The sequence below is a fragment of the Balearica regulorum genome, chromosome 8 (assembly GCF_011004875.1).
Source record: "Balearica regulorum gibbericeps isolate bBalReg1 chromosome 8, bBalReg1.pri, whole genome shotgun sequence".
NCBI lineage: Eukaryota > Metazoa > Chordata > Aves > Gruiformes > Gruidae > Balearica > Balearica regulorum.
The window spans coordinates 11,558,870-11,576,339 of NC_046191.1; the positions used below are offsets into that span (position 1 = coordinate 11,558,870).

General features: G+C 43.0%; 2 protein-coding genes across 7 annotated transcripts in view; one reads left to right on the forward strand and one right to left on the reverse strand.

The window, feature by feature from the left end:
* The window catches only part of KIF2C (kinesin family member 2C), an 18,958-nt gene continuing 1,488 nt past the window's right edge, over positions 1-17,470 (forward strand). Inside the window, exons 1-20 of one of the 2 annotated variants that reach the window (XM_075759577.1) lie at positions 1-96; positions 232-326; positions 1,992-2,096; positions 2,326-2,374; positions 5,031-5,150; positions 5,886-6,002; positions 6,404-6,504; positions 6,770-6,865; positions 8,003-8,057; positions 8,145-8,307; positions 8,568-8,658; positions 10,262-10,325; positions 11,458-11,549; positions 11,785-11,927; positions 13,354-13,558; positions 13,970-14,080; positions 14,626-14,693; positions 16,232-16,340; positions 16,418-16,534; positions 16,909-17,035. In XM_075759577.1, the coding sequence (XP_075615692.1) occupies positions 33-96; positions 232-326; positions 1,992-2,096; positions 2,326-2,374; positions 5,031-5,150; positions 5,886-6,002; positions 6,404-6,504; positions 6,770-6,865; positions 8,003-8,057; positions 8,145-8,307; positions 8,568-8,658; positions 10,262-10,325; positions 11,458-11,549; positions 11,785-11,927; positions 13,354-13,558; positions 13,970-14,080; positions 14,626-14,693; positions 16,232-16,340; positions 16,418-16,534; positions 16,909-17,035 (2,092 nt within the window). In that variant the 5' untranslated portion in view covers positions 1-32. The remainder of the gene's footprint in view (positions 97-231; positions 327-1,991; positions 2,097-2,325; positions 2,375-5,030; positions 5,151-5,885; positions 6,003-6,403; positions 6,505-6,769; positions 6,866-8,002; positions 8,058-8,144; positions 8,308-8,567; positions 8,659-10,261; positions 10,326-11,457; positions 11,550-11,784; positions 11,928-13,353; positions 13,559-13,969; positions 14,081-14,625; positions 14,694-16,231; positions 16,341-16,417; positions 16,535-16,908; positions 17,036-17,470) is intronic. The other variant, XM_075759578.1, reaches the window with a different exon arrangement.
* The window catches only part of ARMH1 (armadillo like helical domain containing 1), a 24,997-nt gene continuing 13,517 nt past the window's right edge, over positions 5,991-17,470 (reverse strand). For 4 of the 5 annotated variants that reach the window (XM_075759580.1, XM_075759585.1, XM_075759579.1 and 1 more), the window contains one exon: positions 14,678-15,597. In XM_075759580.1, coding sequence (XP_075615695.1) covers positions 15,515-15,597 — 83 coding nt within the window. In that variant the 3' untranslated portion in view covers positions 14,678-15,514. Of the gene's footprint in view, positions 6,323-14,677; positions 15,598-17,470 lie in introns of those variants that run through there. The other variant, XM_075759583.1, reaches the window with a different exon arrangement.

Here is a 17,470-nt window from a genome sequence, read left to right on the forward strand (position 1 = left end):
GGAGCAAGTCCGCCTCTCCTTGTGTTCCCGTCATGGACTCCCGTCTCTACCGTCACGTCTGTCCCGGTCGCGTCGTTAAAATTCAGCGGAGCAACGGTGAGGGGTGGGGATGGGGAAGCGGGATGTCTGCGGGGGGTGTGGGGGGGGTCCCGGCCGCCGCTTCCCGTAGCGCCCCTCAGTACCCGGAGGTATGGGGCGGGCGGGCCGGGGCTCAACGCTGTTCTCTTCCAGGCTTGATTCACAAAGCGACGGTGAAGACGGTGAATGTGGAGCGGTCCTGCGTGTCCGTGGAGTGGTTCGAGGGTGACACCGTCAAGGGCAAGGAGGTGAGTGACGGCCCACCCCGGCCTCTTCCCCGGGTGCCCGCTCACCCCCGTCCTGCTCCTGGGCTCTCCCCTCCCCGCTGGCGGCCACCGCCTTCGCGGCCGTGCTGCCCGTGCTTCCTGTGGGAAACAGGGAAACAAAGCCACGCGTGTTTTGGTGTCGGGCCTCTCGCTAACGCTGTCGGCTGCTGATTCTGAATGTCTCCCAGTCCCCGTTTTCCCACCTCTGGGGGCTGTTTCTTGGCTCTTCCTGTCTTTAACAATGACCTTGGGGCTTTCCTTATGATTTAATGTGCCCTGTTTGATTTCTAGATTCTCTGTGCTGGTGTAAAATAAATATCGTGTGAGATTGGGGAGAGGGGAGGAAAGGGAGCCTGGGGCACTCAGTGTGGATGAGGTCCTGACACTTAACAAAATTTCCTGTGGTAACTGAGCAAACATGCTTGTCCTGTCTGTTTCTCTGGCAACCTATATACTCTAGAATTTAGTTAAAGTCTTAAAGTTGCCATTGGCTGGTTCTTTGAAATGGGATCTTATGCTGTTTGTGCGCGTGCCGCATGCAAATATGTGGAATTTGCAGATCCAGGTGTAATTGCTGGCTAAATTGCGTGTGTATCTTATGATACTAAAATTCTATGAACACAAAAAACCAGCAAATTTTCTTATACACTGTTTGTATATATTGTCCACATGTATGTGTTTAAAATAATTCACTTTCTGATTAGATACTTAAAGATTCCATGTAAATAAAACTTGATAGATTACTTATGTCAGAACGTGGTATCTCCACATTTTAGAGGCTCACCTACTTGCTCTTTCTCTTTTTATGGACTTTTAATTTATTTAAGTAATCTAAAAGTTAATTGAGAACTCAACAACTTCCTGGAGTGCTGCTCGTGTTGCTTTGTGAGGTGGATCCCAGTGCGAGCTGCTGTAATACAGGAGACTTTTGTGTACATGTTTTTCCAACCTCTTCTGCGGGACCAGGTTCAAAAAACTGAACGGAGGGAGTTACTGTCTTTTGTGCTTGAGCCTGCCCTTGGCTGCCTGCCCGCTGTCGCTATCCCTGCCAGGGCGCCACAGAACATGGTGAAAGCAGGATTATGACTTCACTGGAGGGTCAGGCAGGAAGTGGTAGCTGGCTCTAGGTAAAATTACAATAGCGAGTGAAAACGCAGATGAATTGACTTGTGGATTAGATGCTGAATCCTTCATTTCCCAAAGTTTACGCAGCTCTTTGAAGTTTATTTCAGTAAATGCAGTCACACAGTAAACAATGCTCTCCTAGCACAGAAGTCACAGAGCAGCTGAGATTTACTAAGATTAGCAGTAAGAGATTAAAGCAGCTGATGCCAACTGTAATGTGCTTTGCCCATCCCTTCAGAAGTGCTCTATGGCACCTGCAGAGCTGTGTGGTGTTCGGCAGGTGAGGGTAAATGGCTTACCCAGCATGTTTCCTCTTAGGATATTCAGACATATGAGACTACTCAAATGGAATATGAACTACTGTCTTGCCCTTCCAGGCATTTTTAGCTTAACTTTTGGCAAACAGTGGGTCAGGTTTGTTTGCCTGTACAGAAAGTCAAGGTTTAAAAAAAACCCCAAAACAACTGTAAGTGGTAGCAAGCAATATTTCCACTCTGTAAAATCCTGCCTTTGCTCTTGTAGATTGACATTGATGATGTGATAACAATAAATCCTGAGTTATCAGAAGAACTACCTGCTGCAGATGTGAAAGAGAACCTTCCTTTGCAAGAGAATGTAACTGTACCGGTAAGTGCTTTAAAGTGATTTAGTCTTTCCTAAGGCACTAAAGTGTCAATAGTATAGGTCTTGTTATAAATAATACCCTCAGTCTTAAAGTTTGAGGTCTCTAACTTGTCTTTTCTGTTTCATAGTTAGACTTTGGTCAGAAATCTTTGTTGTATCAGTGTTGTCTTGAAGTGCTGTGCTAGGTGTTTGCAGCTTACTCTGATTACTTACAGCATTCATTGTTTTTCAGAAACAGAAGCGTAGAACAACCCTTTCAAAAATTCCTGCTCCACGGGAAGGTGAGAAAAATGTTCTTTTCTCTGCTATATCCTTGTGAAACAGTGGTGGTCTTTCATTGCAGCCATAATATTCTAGCTGAGTGCATCATAAGGCTGCTTATTCAAGCAATGCTACTAAAGACCATTCTGGTTTATACCAACACTTTGGACTCCCGAGTGCAGAAACTTTGCTAACAGATTGCTGTCCTGTTCCTGTCAGCTTGGGTTGATGTGCTGCCTTTTTCTGCAGCATTGCTGTAGTTATTCCTTGATACTGCTCTAAATGTCACTAAGCAGTTACTGTTGCAGTGAGTTTTAAAGTTTTGTAAATGCCACAGACAACAAAAGGTAAGAGGCAGTTATTAAGATTAGAAGTCTCAAAATGAGTGGAAAGGGCAAGAAAGAAATGGTGGTGACAAATGGATGTCTCCTCTTCAAACAGTCTCCTTAGACAATAACTAGAGCTTTATCCTTGGAGACATTTCAGATCAGGCAGCCAAAGTGCCGGCTGGTGTCCCATAGCTCAGTGATTGTGTGTCAGGACAACATTTTGAGCAAAGCCAGAAGAGAAGATAGAGGTGTCAGTGTGGGACTGTGAAGGAATTGTTTTTTCTTGAGGTGTCAGGAGTTAGAAAAGTCTCTTTTTTTTTTTTTCCTTCTTTAGCTTATTAGTTGACTCTTTTGGCTTTTTGAAATGCAAGTGGCAGCATTGCAGGTCTATTTGTAATACACTTGTGTGATGCTGAGGTTGAATGGTTGCTGATTTAATGATTCTCTTAAAGGGCATAGTTAGCCAGAACTTGTGCTTTTCTATGCGATTGAGCTGTAAACAGAACAGCTGGGCTTGTCTGGCCTCTTTTGTTGTATGTGATGCAGGACAGGGAAGCTGGTACCAGAAGACAACAGTACAAATCCCCTTGCATCAGAGAGGCAGGAGTAGTCCAAGAAGCTTAATGTGTCAAAAATTATTCTGTACTAGAGCATCCTGATTGTCCTCAAACCCAGAGAACTCTCCATAAATTTTGTGAACTGGCAAGCAAAATGATGTGGTAAGGTTGTGACCATCTCTAGATGGGTCAGTTAATGTAGCTGGATAGTCAACTAGGGAAAGAGTGGTTTAATCCTGTCACCGATTGATGGAAAAATGTCCTCACAGAGGTCCTGGCATTCCTGAAGTATAGAATCTAATTGCAAATCTGAAATATCTGTTGCCTTTCCTTCTGGCACAATCTTGTCCCTGAAGACCTGCTCGGAGTACAAGATAGAAGCAGTATTTTCAGTTTTCCTCAAATATTATGTTATAGCTAGCTAAACCCCATGAATGTCAGTGAGTAGCTGTCCTGTTGCAAACTCTGCACTGCACCAATTAGAGAGCTGACATTGGCTTCAGGTTTTGGTTCTTGAAGATTGGGAGGTGTCTGTCTCCATCTCATTCAGCAAAGTGAGGGAAACAGTGCTTTCAGAATGAGTTAAACAGATACTGCCTCAGTCCTCTGAATTAAGAATTTTGGAGGATGCTGAATATCCTCATGTACAAGAATCACTTGAATCAAACTTATTTAGATGCAGCAAATCCTCCAGTTGGTATGTCTGTCCAGGAGTACTAACATTTACAGAAAAAGTGCTGCTGAGTTTGTGATGAGATCAGGTCTGGGTGTGTGTGACAAAAGCAAATGGAATAAAATGGCATCCCTGAGTATAATGAAACTGATGCTTTTTGTTCCTAAAATTGCAGCAGTGACACCTAATGTCTCTGCACCTGAGCAGAAGATTCCAGGTAAAGAGTTAACAGATACAAGCACTGAATTTCATGGGTGCAGTTCTAAGGAATTTGATCCAGAATTGACATTTACCCTTGGTCTGAAACTGATCTGGTGCCCTTTGAAATCATAGTGATTAATTCTGGATAAATTCTTGTGATTGCTAGAGGTGAAGGCATTTAGCTTTAATATCACACTTCTATTTTTTCCTATCAGATTTGCTTTCTTCACAAATCTATTGAGGTGTATGTTGCAATCCCTCCCCTAGGAACCTTTGTGACTTGGTCTCAGTGAAAGAAATACCTTAGCATGTGACAGTGGAGACTGTCTACAAAAGGACTGTTTCCAAAGATTTTCTGTTGTGGGTCTTTTAGCTAAATATATATATCTATGTATAGGGTCTTTTAGCTGAATTTAATGTTATCAAGCTCCCGATGCACTGTACACTGTGCACACTGTTTGTGTGTGGGTGCTGTGAAAGTGGGCACGATGGTGCCCATGGCCAGTTGCCAGATCGCAGTACTGCTGTCACCCTCAAACAGTTAATTCACACAGCCCTGCAAGTGCGAAGCTTCAGAGGATTTCCCCGTTCCCTGATGGGTAACTTCCTCTTTCCTAGGTATGTAGATTCTGGAACTGCCATATTAGTGAATCCTTAGTGATATCTGAAAGAAATTCACTGGAAGTACAAATCTGGAATGAACTGTTTGCTTTTCTGTAGTGGTATATTTTTATGATCGCTTTTCACCCACCTATGCTACTTTGTTCTGCACTTTGCTAATGCATTGGAGATCTGGAAATGGTCCTTTTAACCGCACCTTGTTCCCCACTGTTCTGCATTTTGCGAGCACTTGATTTACTTGCAAATGTCTGAGTGTCTGAGGCGTGATGCTGACCTTGAATTTGTGTTTCCAAAGCTGTGCGTGGCCGTTCCAGGATGTCTGTTATCGCAGAATCGCAGTGCAGCCTCCAGGAAAATGAGATGGGGGTGGATCCCTGCATTTCTACACAAACCAGAAACAATTCCTCAGTTCCTGGTGAGTGGAGAAAGAATGCAGTGAATTCTCACTATGAAGCAAGATGTTTTGTGTATGTTTAATTAGGTAAACTGCAAACCCTGGGGGAGGAGCAACCTCTACCCCTTTATATATAAAACAAGAGAGATGTAGAGGTCTGTCATTATGTAAATATCCGGGGCTCCTGCCTGAAGGGGTTCCCAAAGGACTTTGGAAACAATGTTGTTGAATAATGATGTGCTTTATTAGCCAGAGCTGTGGCTGGCTGGGTGGGTGGATGTGGTATCTCCCTCACAGCATAAAGTGGTATTCCCAGGGCTGGAGTGAGAAGTGCCTTAATACTACTGACAATGCGCTCTGTAACTACACCGGTAGTAGTTTTACCTATACCGGTTGAGTAAAGTAAGAACTTGAGCCTACTTGAATAACGAAATTGTAGTTGTTTATCTTTACCCTATGAATAGGCATGCCTTGCGTATTAAGTTCTGCAAAGACATTGAAATAAGAGGCTTGATACTAAATTCTTGTCTGGTCAGCGTAGCCTTGATTTGTAGCTTTGAATAAAAGTTGGTGATCAGCAAAGGATTAAAAAAAATATATATATTTGCACGCTTACCGCAGGTTTTAGCTAGCTTACTCTCCTGATCCAGAATCAGAGCTGAGGAATGCTTGTGGTCTGTGAGGCTTTACAAGTTACAAAATTATTCTTGATCTTTGGGACCTAATTACTGGTTTTGGTCTGGCTTGTTTCTGCAGTTGGCCGAACCAGGACTAGCAGGCTAAGCTGTGCTCCAGAAGCCTCACTGACAAATGTAAATGGCAATATAGAGGATCATCTGCCTGCTGCTACAATGAGCTCTTCAGTGAGCCCAGGTACCAGGGAGCAGTGGGTAAGAACTGACTCACCAGTCAGCATTGCATCACTATGTGATGCTGCTTTGTATACTCCAAGACTAAAGTTCTGAAAAGGTTGCTTGGGCAGTAATCTGAATATCTTGAGTATTTTCTATTACAAATGTATAATTTTGTCATAGCAGTATCTTCTCAGAAATACTGCCTTTACCTTAGAGTGGCAGTGAGGCTTGCTAGGCAGTTTGTGGTAGGTAGATCTGGTTTGGGAAGGAAGCACTGCAAAATTAATGACTATCCTTCTGAAGATGATTGTTTCCTGCACACCTTAGTCTGTCAGTGACCTGGAAAAGTTGACATATTTGTATTGTGATTAAAATCTAGTATGAAAATTTAATCCAATGAAATGTTTTTATTTTACCTAGTTCGGAGAAGATCTAACATTGTGAAAGAGATGGAGAAAATGAAAAACAAGAGAGAAGAAAAGAGAGCTCAAATTAGTGAAATCAGGACAAAACGTGCACAGGTGGAGTACTCTACACCCAATAAATACACCAGTATGGGGAAATACTATAGGATAGTGCATCACAATAGTTGAAACTAAAACATTTTGGACAGGCTTTGTTCTTATGAAGCTGTACATAAGGGTGAATTGATTCTAGTTTCAGAATGTTTTGAATCTTGTGGCCTTTGAGATAGTTCTAATTGTATACAGCTGATTGTTTAGTATGATCTGGGGCTTTTTGCTGCAACAGGTTAATTACCTTCACATCCATGCTTTTTCCATGCAGGAATTTGACAGCAGCTGTCCAAACTGGGAGTTTGCACGGATGATCAAGGAATTCAGAGCAACTTTAGACTGCCAGCCAATATCTCTAACTGACCCAGTAAGCAAATACCGAGGCTACTGACTGCAGCCTGTACAGACTTCTTTATTTTGCACTGCAGATTTGAGCGCATGAGCAATTTAGTGCATTGCTGCACCTTGGAAATCCTCTGAGCGTATTGTGATCTTGAGGGACCTGGTGGTATATGTGAGGTCACTTACCTCCTCCACTTAGGGCTAAGCTACCTTGCATTACTTCGCATATGTCACTAGTGAAGAGCTTGCACTTCGACAGTCATTGTGCAGTGATTTGTGTGGTAATGTCAGTATTTTTCAGAGCTTGTAAATGACAGAGCCTATTACATGATAGCTTAGCTTGTTGTAGTTATAGGTACAAGTTAAAACAGACTGTTGCCCTGTAACAGAAAGCATTATTGCATGTAAGTCATATATTAAGTAACTTTAAACTATGTTAAAAAGCAGAGGAGCAAAAGTAGAGGTCAAAAACTAGAACAGGTTTGGTTGAGATCTCCAGCAATTGTGGAGGAAGCATTGTTTAGTACCTGAGAACCAAGTAGTCCTTGTCTAGCAAAAGCCTTGTTATGGTCAGTGAAAAATGGCAGCATTTAAGTTCAAACTAGGTTAGAACACGAGGTGGTTTGTGTGCCTGCATCCTACGGGGCTGAGAACCAGCTGTTTGTGTGCGTATCCCTGCATGACAGAAGAAGCGTTTGTCATCTTTGTCATCTTTTGCTGCACAAATGGGTAAAGCTGCTGTATCAGTAAAGAACTCTAGGTCAAAAAAATCCTCCTGGGGTGAATTAAAATAATAATTTGCCTGAAGTTGACTGTAGTTGCAGTATTGATATCACAGGTTTTGCTGGTAAAAGCTGGCCATGGACTGAACTCTTTACTAATTCTGACAGAGAATATTTGCAGCACTTTCTATAGCATAGCAGCATTTCCACCTGATATAATGGAGCATATTGACGTAAAGGTCAATTGTTTGTAGTGTTTCTTTGGCACTGAATGGATTTTAAGACTTACATACCTGCATGAGTGGGTCTGATCAGTACCAGAGGCAACTCTGATTAGCATATGGAAAAGTTGATGTGAGGGAACATCGGATCTTTCTGTAATACTAAGTAGGTGTGGGTACAATTGGGAAATAATACTTGTTTTCTTACTTTTCTTTTAGATAGAAGAACATAGGATTTGTGTCTGTGTGAGGAAGCGCCCTCTTAATAAACAAGGTGAGTGTACTGACAAAGCAGCTCTGTCCTTGAGCAGTTTGACATTTCTTACTCTTGTTAAAACTTGAGGGTCTCTTCTGTCAACAGAACTTCTAAAAAAGGAATGTGATGTGATTACTGTTCCGAGCAAGTGTGTCTTGCTGGTGCATGAGCCAAAGCAGAAAGTGGACCTAACAAAATACCTTGAAACCCAAGCGTTTAGATTTGACTTTTCATTTGATGAATCCTCTTCTAATGAAATGGTATACAGGTAATGCTTTCTTCTTGTTGGGAATGATTAAAATAGAGCTATGACTAGGTGGCATCCTGGCTTAGAGAAACTGCTACCTGAAATAAATATTAAAATCCTTTTTGGAGGAAATCAAAGGACTGAAAAGTCTAAAGCTTATTTTCGGCATGGCTTTGCTGATTTCCTAAGGATTTGCTTTTATTTGCCTTTTTTTAAGAAAAACTGATGAAGCAGGGTGTGAAATGCCTGCCTTAACTGTCTTTTACCTTCTGAATATCCAGGTTCACTGCTAGACCTCTTGTAGAGACCATCTTTGAGGGTGGGAAGGCAACATGCTTTGCATATGGCCAGACAGGTAGTGGCAAGACGCATGTAAGTGTTTTTCTCCAAGGTCTCAAATTTTCTAGCTTTAAAGTATTTTAAAGCTCCTCGATGTTGATAATGAGTAGGATTGTATAAGGAGTTTGGATATTGGCTTTATTGTCTTAAAGCTAATACTTTGTCAGTTGTTAATCCTCTTTTTCTGTACTTTTATGTATTAGTGGGTTTCCTTTGAGGTTGTGAGGAAAGTCGTACTAAAATAACCCCATAGCTGGCTTTTTAAAGACTTAGGATGTCCTGATGTGTGTTAGTCATGGCTATTCCTTGCCTCAAACAGCTGTTGCTGCCTAAATCAGCCTGTGAAGTGGGCCTGTTAGCCTACATTTGAGACAAAGGCTGTCATCTGCATTGTGTTTTGATCTTGGAGGCATTCTGAAGACTTAAGTATTTTAGGTGCAACAAGAGACTTATATAATCACTGAAGTGATCTGGTATTGTTTGTGAGGTGGGCAAATTAGTGTGTTCGCTTTCTGATCACTCCTTCCAGTCTACCAGTTGCAGTTTCAGGAGACCTGACGATTGTGTTTTCTGCCTCAAAGGTGATCTGCTCTAAATTTTCAACAACTGTGTTTGTCTTTTTAACTTTCTTCTGGAAATTCTAGGGAAGGAAAGTGGGGGAACTCTTTCGTCACAGCATGATAGTGGAGTCAAATTTGCTGTCTTGTTCTGCAGGAAGCCTTTACCTCAAACCACAGTGATCTGGACTAGGCTAGCCTGCCAGTTTGAGTAATCAGGCAGTTGGTGTCATTCCAGTGTTAGAGGCAAGTTTTAGGCTAGGCTCTCCTATCATTAGTGCTATGTAGTGAGCTGTAGATCTCTTCCAGTGATCCGGAAGGAAATTTGGAAGTTCATAGAAGTTTGGACATAGGCTGCCTCCATTGCACTGGAATGGGCAGACAAACCCTGAACATCGTTACAGGAATACAACTCTGAGGCACTAAAATCACAGGCAATGAAGCTACTTTACTTTCCTGATCCTCGGGTGCAGCACTAGTGCAAGGACAATAGCTGTACCTTGAGACTGGAGTGCTGTGTATTTAAACTCTGGTAGATTCGGAATGTGTCATGGGATTGAGTTGTGTTTTAAATAATTGACTTTTATATGAAAGTGGTAGAGAAAGTCACCAGGATAGCACCAACTTAAAGTTTTGTTGGGATTTCAGGTATCTTGGTCAAAGGAGTTAAAGGTAATGTCTACTTTGGAAGTTTGTGTTTTGATATCACACATGTGAGTTTTTTCAAGCAGCAGTGAAAATGCTGCTCAACCTATGTCTTAAAATGAGGCTTTGTTTCCTCTGACCAGAGGCTATTTGGTTGCACTGTCAAGGCCACATGTTTCCCTTTGGAGGAACAACTGCTTTGACTCTGCACTGCGGACCCTCACAGGCACTCAGCTGTTGTTTTGCATAGTGCAGATCTTCCTTCTGAACTGATAGGGAAGCAAGAAACTAATTTTATCCTGAATTGCACTGTGTTCTAATCATATCGTTGACATTGGAGCATATATATGGTAACTTCCTAGTATGTTCTCAGGACTAAAATCAGGTAGCCTGACTTGTTTGTACATGTTACCTCTGGCCTTTTCTCTTCACAGACCATGGGTGGAGACTTCTCCGGGAGAGCCCAGAATGCCTCAAAGGGCATATATGCTTTTGCATGTAAGTTGATTCTTCTTTCGATATGAAAATCAAATTAGTGCTTGTTTTTCTTAAATAGATAAGATCTGGATTTGTGTGGTTATTTAGAAACTTTTCAGTAAAAGATACATAAAGTATTTGTGTTTTCAGTAATAAGTAGTGGTGCTTGTTGCAGGTGGTATGCTTATTTTTTATCAGTTTCACAAAATATTTTCCATCCAGCCTGTAAGTTTCTAGATCCACACAACTGGACAGAAGATATTTACTTTTGAGGCAAAGAGATGACATAATTTCTGGGCTGAACCATTTAATTTTGATCCTTCTGCTTTGCTTTTGCCTCAGACTAAGGACGATGTTTGGAAATACCTGACTTGGATGCAACAAAGTCTAGTTATTTCTGATATAAAGCTTGTTATACAGAAAGCATATGAATGTATGTGTTATGTTTCTTCATGGAAGCATTAGTTGCAAAAAAACTGGCACATGGAAATTATTTCAGAAAACAGATGCTTAGAAGCCTCTCATTGATACAATGACTAGACAGGCACCATGAACCTTCCCTTTAGAAAAGCATATTGTGAAACTAGTCTGTGTAGCAGTGCAGTTGAAACAAGAGCAGCTGTTTGCTAGTCTCTGAAAATTAGTTATGACTGGCCCTGAAGGAAAGTCTGCTTTTCAGGTTAATTTCAAAGTCTGAAGACTAATTGTGAGAAGCTGTACTGGATCCAGCCAAAGGGTCAACTAATTTGTTATATTGTCTCTGAACAGCAGCAATACAGATGCTCAGGGATGCATGTTTTCTAGGCTTTCAGCAAGAAGTGCTTGAAACACAAATACATTACTCTTTCAGGCCTGTCCAAAACAATAGCAGATGCCAGTGTTCCCCTAGATCAGTAAGGATTGCTGTCTGCGAGTGATATTAGCAGTAGAAACTTCCGAATCCTCCTGATTTCAGTCCCTGGATGAGGATGCTGCTGAAACTGTTCTCCAGATGGTAGCCCAGCACTAATTGTTCCACTAGCATTTGTTTAGGGCAACTGTCATTTGGCTGTGCTAGACACTGCCTTATGGCTGTGCAATGTTTGAAAGTAGATCAAGTAGCAACTAGAACCTGTTTTAAACTAGTTAACTAAACTCTGTCTTTCCTCACTAGCACAAGATGTCTTCCTCCTCCTAAACCAGCCCAGGTATAGGAGTCAGAACCTAGAAGTCTATGTGACTTTCTTTGAAATATACAATGGAAAGGTAAGACTTCTTAAAAAAATCTTAACCTGATTTCTTTGGCTGAATGTTTCATAAGAAGCTACGTGAAACTTACTGGTTTCTATAGTTCTATATAGTCTGTTCTTGGTGTGTTTGGAATTGAGTTGGAAAGCTATGTTAAAGGTGCTGTTTCTATATAGCTTTCTATAAAAACAGCACAGAGGATTTACAAGGAGACTTTGTTCAGATTTGCCTCAAACTTGTTCCCTGAATATAGGTGTTCGACCTCTTGAATAAGAAGGCAAAGCTTCGAGTCCTGGAGGATGGCAAGCAGCAGGTCCAGGTTGTTGGTCTCCAAGAGAGACAAGTTGGCTGTGCTGAGGATGTCATCAGAATGATTGAGATGGGCAGTGCCTGCAGGTTTGGTGCCTTAAAACCACTAAGAAGAGTCATGTCTACAAAAAAATATATGTCTGTAGCTGGTGCTTTGAGATTTAAACAGGAGCTTGTTGTTCCCAGTAATAGGCAGGCACTGAGCAGCACCTCTGCCTGAAAACAAGAAGGTGGTTACAGAATAAAGGGCTGGCAGGGATAGGTTTAGCCTGCCTTCCATAGAGAAGGTCAGAATTCATGGTTCACATGTTCTCATGTAACTCCAAGAAGAGAGAAACTATTCACATAAGGAGATGGCTGTCCTGATGGCTGTCCTGTCTGCTTTTTAGAAGTATCAGCTAGTTTACAGGAGCACAAGTAGCTCCCTATGGGCTTGTAAGATCAAGGAAGAGCAGCTGGCATCAGCCTACAGTTGCAAAAATGCTTTGCCTTAACTGCAGGCCAGATGAGCTATTCCAATGGCAACAAAAATGCTGCATCTTGTTCAGGGATCTTGTCTAAAGAATCCTTGAGAGTAGGTGCCAAGGGACAGCCGTAGGCTTGGCTCATCATCCTGGCAGGAAGGCTGCAGTCAGGGCAACTCTACCATTGTGCTGGTGTCTCTAATCAGGAGCTAAAATCTCTATTACCAAGCCTTATCTGTCTTAGTTGCAACTGCTGTGGAAACATTACTAGGCAAATGAGAACTCCCTGGCTTCTGTATTACACTGCATGTGCAGATACGTGCATCCAGCACTCTGCTGTGTGTGCTGCTTTGACAGTTCAGTCAAGAACTGTTTAATATTTCAGACTCCTGCCTTACTTTAGGACAACCTTCCTCCCTTTCCCCCAGCAACAGGGACTCAGGTGGGACAGTGAACCTGCCAGCCTTCTCAGGGGATGATAGTGAAGATCACAGGGAGGTTTATGGTAACTTAAAGACTGGAGTCCTGTGTCTTGCAGTGATGGGGCAGGTGCAGTTGCACAGCAGAGGTAGTGCCAAGGCAGCTTGGCTGGAGAAGGGGATTTACTATGATTGTAATGTGCTAGCAGAGCTAATGCTGCTCACTGGGGAGCTTAGCTGAGCTTACTGTGTAATGGCAGATGCATTAGGAAAATGACATGTGGCCTGCTCTGAGGCAGGGAGATGCAGTGCTGAAGATATGTCTTTCAGCTCCAAATGTATGTAAGGCATCAGCAGTCAGAAAGGCATTCCAGTGTAGGATGGCTGAGTTGAGCCAGGCAGATTAAGTAGCCTTAAGTCTACAACTGGCGTGCAGGTTCATATTTCTCACAGCAGTCCTTCTGTGCTCTTATATCAGAGGTAATTCTATAATTCATGCAAACTTGAGGTATTAATGTGGGCTAAAACCGGGGAGGTTAAACAACTTAATTGAATGGCTGCAGGTCACTGTTGGCACCTGTTGCATCTTCTGTGACATAGTTCTAATGCTTGTTTGCATCTTTGCTGTAGGACATCTGGGCAGACTTTTGCAAATGCTAGCTCTTCACGGTCACACGCCTGCTTCCAAATCATACTACGCCGAAGAGGGAAACTACTTGGCAAATTTTCCTTGGTGGATCTGGCAGGAAATGAGAGGGGTGCAGACACATCTAGTGCTGATCGGCAGACACGAATGGAAGGTGCAGAAATCAATAAGAGCTTGCTGGCTTTGAAGGTGAGCTATAGCATCGGGAGCAAATAGTGCTAATCAACACATGGATTCTGCTCAACTCTGGGGTTATCTGTTCTGTTTCTTTCCAGTGCAAGGGAAAAAAAACAGCCAAAAAGATCCATTTAGAATGTTTCCAGGAAAGCAGTGCAGTCTTGTCAGGCCAGACACTGGTACAGCTGTTTCAAGCTTCATTCAAGTTGTCTTTTGGTTTTTTTTGCATGTGATGGATATACCAGCTGTCCTGTGACAGTCAAGTACCTGGAGTATATTTAAAAGGCTGTGAAGCACTTACAGAGCAATAGGGATGACTGTTCTCCAGCCTCTTGGGTTTACCAGCAATTGGTGGTTGATAGCTTGCAGGGCTGTTTGAGAAGAGATGCAGATAGTGCATTCACAAGACTTGTCTTTTCTTAGGAATGTATCCGAGCTTTAGGGCAGAACAAATCTCATACCCCTTTCCGGGAGAGCAAGCTGACCCAGGTGCTAAGAGACTCCTTCATAGGAACAAACTCAAGGACCTGTATGGTGAGTATGTGCGTGGCACAAACACACACACTGCTTATGGGCTCTGCAATTTGACCAAATAGCTGCACGCTCCTCTTCTAGAGTGAGGGGACTTTGAAGTCAGAAAGCTTTGGTTCTCTGAAAAAGTCAGTTCTCTTCCTCCACTTGCCCATGGTGACAGAGATCAAAAACTGGTGAGCTTTGCCCAGCCCCAGTAGAAGCAGGACTGCAGAAGTCACTTTCACACAGTGAATCTACAGTAGAGCGTGGTGTGCTCTCAAAGGGCTTTGCTTCCCACTTGCACTTTGTGGATACAGGGCTGCTGACATGTCACACAGAAGCTATAATGAAAAATGGACTTGTCTGAATGTCTCAACTCTGACCCTTTGCCCTAGAATCATAGAATCTTTAAGGTTGGAAAAGACCTGTAAGATCATCAAGTCCAACTGTCAACCCAATATCACCCTGCCCTAACACATCCCAGCTGCCTGGTGAGATCTGTAGGGCTATTAACATCAGCAAAAGTCAGATGTGGGAATCACTGAGGTCTTCTGTTCTGTTTGCAGATAGCAATGATTTCTCCAGGCATGAGTTCGTGCGAGTATACCTTAAACACACTGAGATATGCTGACAGGTAATGGCCTTTCTGACCTGGGGGATTCTACTCACGTTGCAGAAGGTGTTTTGGCTGCTTTTATTCTGACCAAAAGTTCTCCTGTCATTGCCTGTAATGGCAATTTGGGGGTTGGTTGTTAGGAGCAAATTCTTAGAGCTGTCTTATGAAACTAACCTGGGTGTTCTCTGTGTGAGACATAACAGAGATGGTATTAAACTGTGACTTATGTCTCCTTTCCTCAGAGGAGTCTCTCATGCTAGACTTCAGACTGCCCTGGTTTTTGTAGGGATGTCCTGAATGGTTACCTCCATGCTCTTTAATTTTTGTAGTACTTTGGGTCCCATCTGTAAGTGGTGTGCTAAGAATGTGTCCCTGACACGGCCCTACAGATGGCACAAAACTCTTTGTGTTCTTGATGGACTTTGATATGAACTAATAGAGTATGGCACCTTGGAGACTTTGGGTGAAATCTGAAGGACCTGAAGAACTCAAATGCCTCTAAGCAGATGGTGAAAGTGTGTTTTGAGTGCCCCATGGTTAACTTTGGGTACCTGCAGGGCAAGGTAGGTTTGCAGGGACTGAGCCTCAGGTTTCCGTGGTGGTCCTGGAACCCCTGTGAGAGCACAGTGAGTACCTCCTGGTATCTGCTTTACATGCCTCTACACCCCTCTGAGGTGACAAGTAAAAAGACTGTCACTGTTGTCATATCTTAAAGATGACACTCGCACATTTCAAGCTCAATAACTTGCCTTCATTTAGTTCACAAAAGGCTGCTTCATTCCTTTCAGAGAGTGGAATGCTTTCCAGAAAGGATGTATGGTAATGCTTGTCAAAAGCATTCAGGAACACTGTGAATCTTGGTAGATTGCCAGATTTGGTTCTGGATTGAAGCTGTATTTCTCTTCTGCTGGACAGTGCTCACCTGAAAGTACAGGACAAAATACAACATCTGACTTAGTGTCCTTAAGTTAAGTAAGAGTCTAGTCTTGAGTTGGGCCCATGGCATTCTTAGCCAGTGCACAAGGCAAGTTCAAGCTATAAGAAAAGGGGGTGTTAGGCTGAAACTCACTGGAAATATGAAGCTGACACTAGTAATTGGAATGAAATGCCCAGCTGGCGTGTGACATCTACCTCTAGTACCAAGACTTTTATCCTTCTTATAGACCTATTCTGGCACAGTGGGTCTCTGGGAAAAATCAACCTTATTTCTTTTCTTTCCATGCTAAGTTCTCTCAGCTGGTCATGACAGACCAAGCTGACATGTGGAAGACAGCTTCTAAGAAAGGTGCTGCTGGCAATTAGCATTGTGTACTTGCACATTTCTCTCCAGGAGAGGTCCTGAATTGGGCATGGTGGCAAACATCTCCTGGCTCTCCTTCCCACTGCCCTTCTGGGCTTTCTGCCCACGTGAGGTTGTTCTGGGGGTGGTAATATGCTACTTAAGTGCAGCCGAATGTTTCTTGCTGAGCACTGATTGATTGCAGTAGATGCTTTGTGATGCTGTAGCCCAGAAACTGCTGGAAGAAGAGTTTGAGTAACAATTCTTCTTGTTGCAGAGTGAAAGAGCTCAGCCCTCATAATGGAGGTGGTGAAACACAGAATCAGATGGAGACTGAGAATGAGGAAACGGAGACCAGTGGGGAAGGCTTATGTCTTCAACACAATGTATGTGTGCGCAGTGGGCTGAACAGATCTCAAAGCTGGGAACAACTTGCTGTTCTTACTTGTGCTGTTTCTTGTAGCTCTCCAAGGATGAGGAGGAAGATCTCTCTCCCCACATGTTCAACTTTCGTGAGGCTATGACTCAAATCAGTGAGCGGGAGGAAAAGGTTGTAGAACAGCTTAGAGACCTGAGACAGGTATGTGGAAGAGGCAAGCCCAGCCCAGGCTGCCTTCTGCATGTTGTGATAGCAGCTTGCCTTGTCTGAGCCAAGTGCTGCTGGGTAGGCTCTGGGCTGTAATGCGCAAGATGCTGTACAGTTGTGTTATGTTTCCTCACTGGCAACTTCTTCCTGTGATTTCCTGCCCAACTGGTTAAACTGGGACATTTCAGTGCTTGTGGCCAGCCAGTCCCCCTTCCACTCCAACTAGCAACCTCTACTTGCTGCTCATGAGCACTGGCTGGTACTGGTCTGTAGAAGCTCAGCTCTGTTGATTGGTGTACCAGATTTGAAGAAACTAATTGAATTTCCAAAAAGTCAATTTCTCATCACTGTTATCCTTGTAAATATAGAGAATGACGACTGAACTTGACTACCTCTTGGGAATCACAGAGCAACCAGACTATGATCTCGAGACCTTTGTGAGCAGAGCTAAACACTTCGTGAAGGAGAGCTCAAGAAACTTCCTTAGTGTCAGAGGTATGTTAGTGCCTGTCTGACTAGCACAGTCACTGATCTTTTTTGAAAGACCTGAAATAAGACCAGCGTACCTGTAGGGGTTTGAGCACCCAGGCCTTCTGCATAGCTTACAGTTGGGTTTCTTTCCTAGGTGATCACACAGATCTGAAATGTCCTATTGTCTGCACTTTCCAAAGTAAAATTTTGGCTAGTAACATCCACTTGCTTTTCACTGCTGTATAAAACTGCCTTCCCTTGAGCAGAATGCAGTATCCACCAAGAGCAGGTGAGCTGAAGTCTGTTTGGCTAGGTGGTTATATAGTTTACTTTTTGCCTTGGCCAAAAAAACAGACTTTGAGAAATAGGTTCCAGTGCCATGTCATAGGGATTCAGAGGAGTATGCCCACTGTTGCTGCTCCTTTTTCATGGATATCAGGCCTTAATACCCATCCTCTT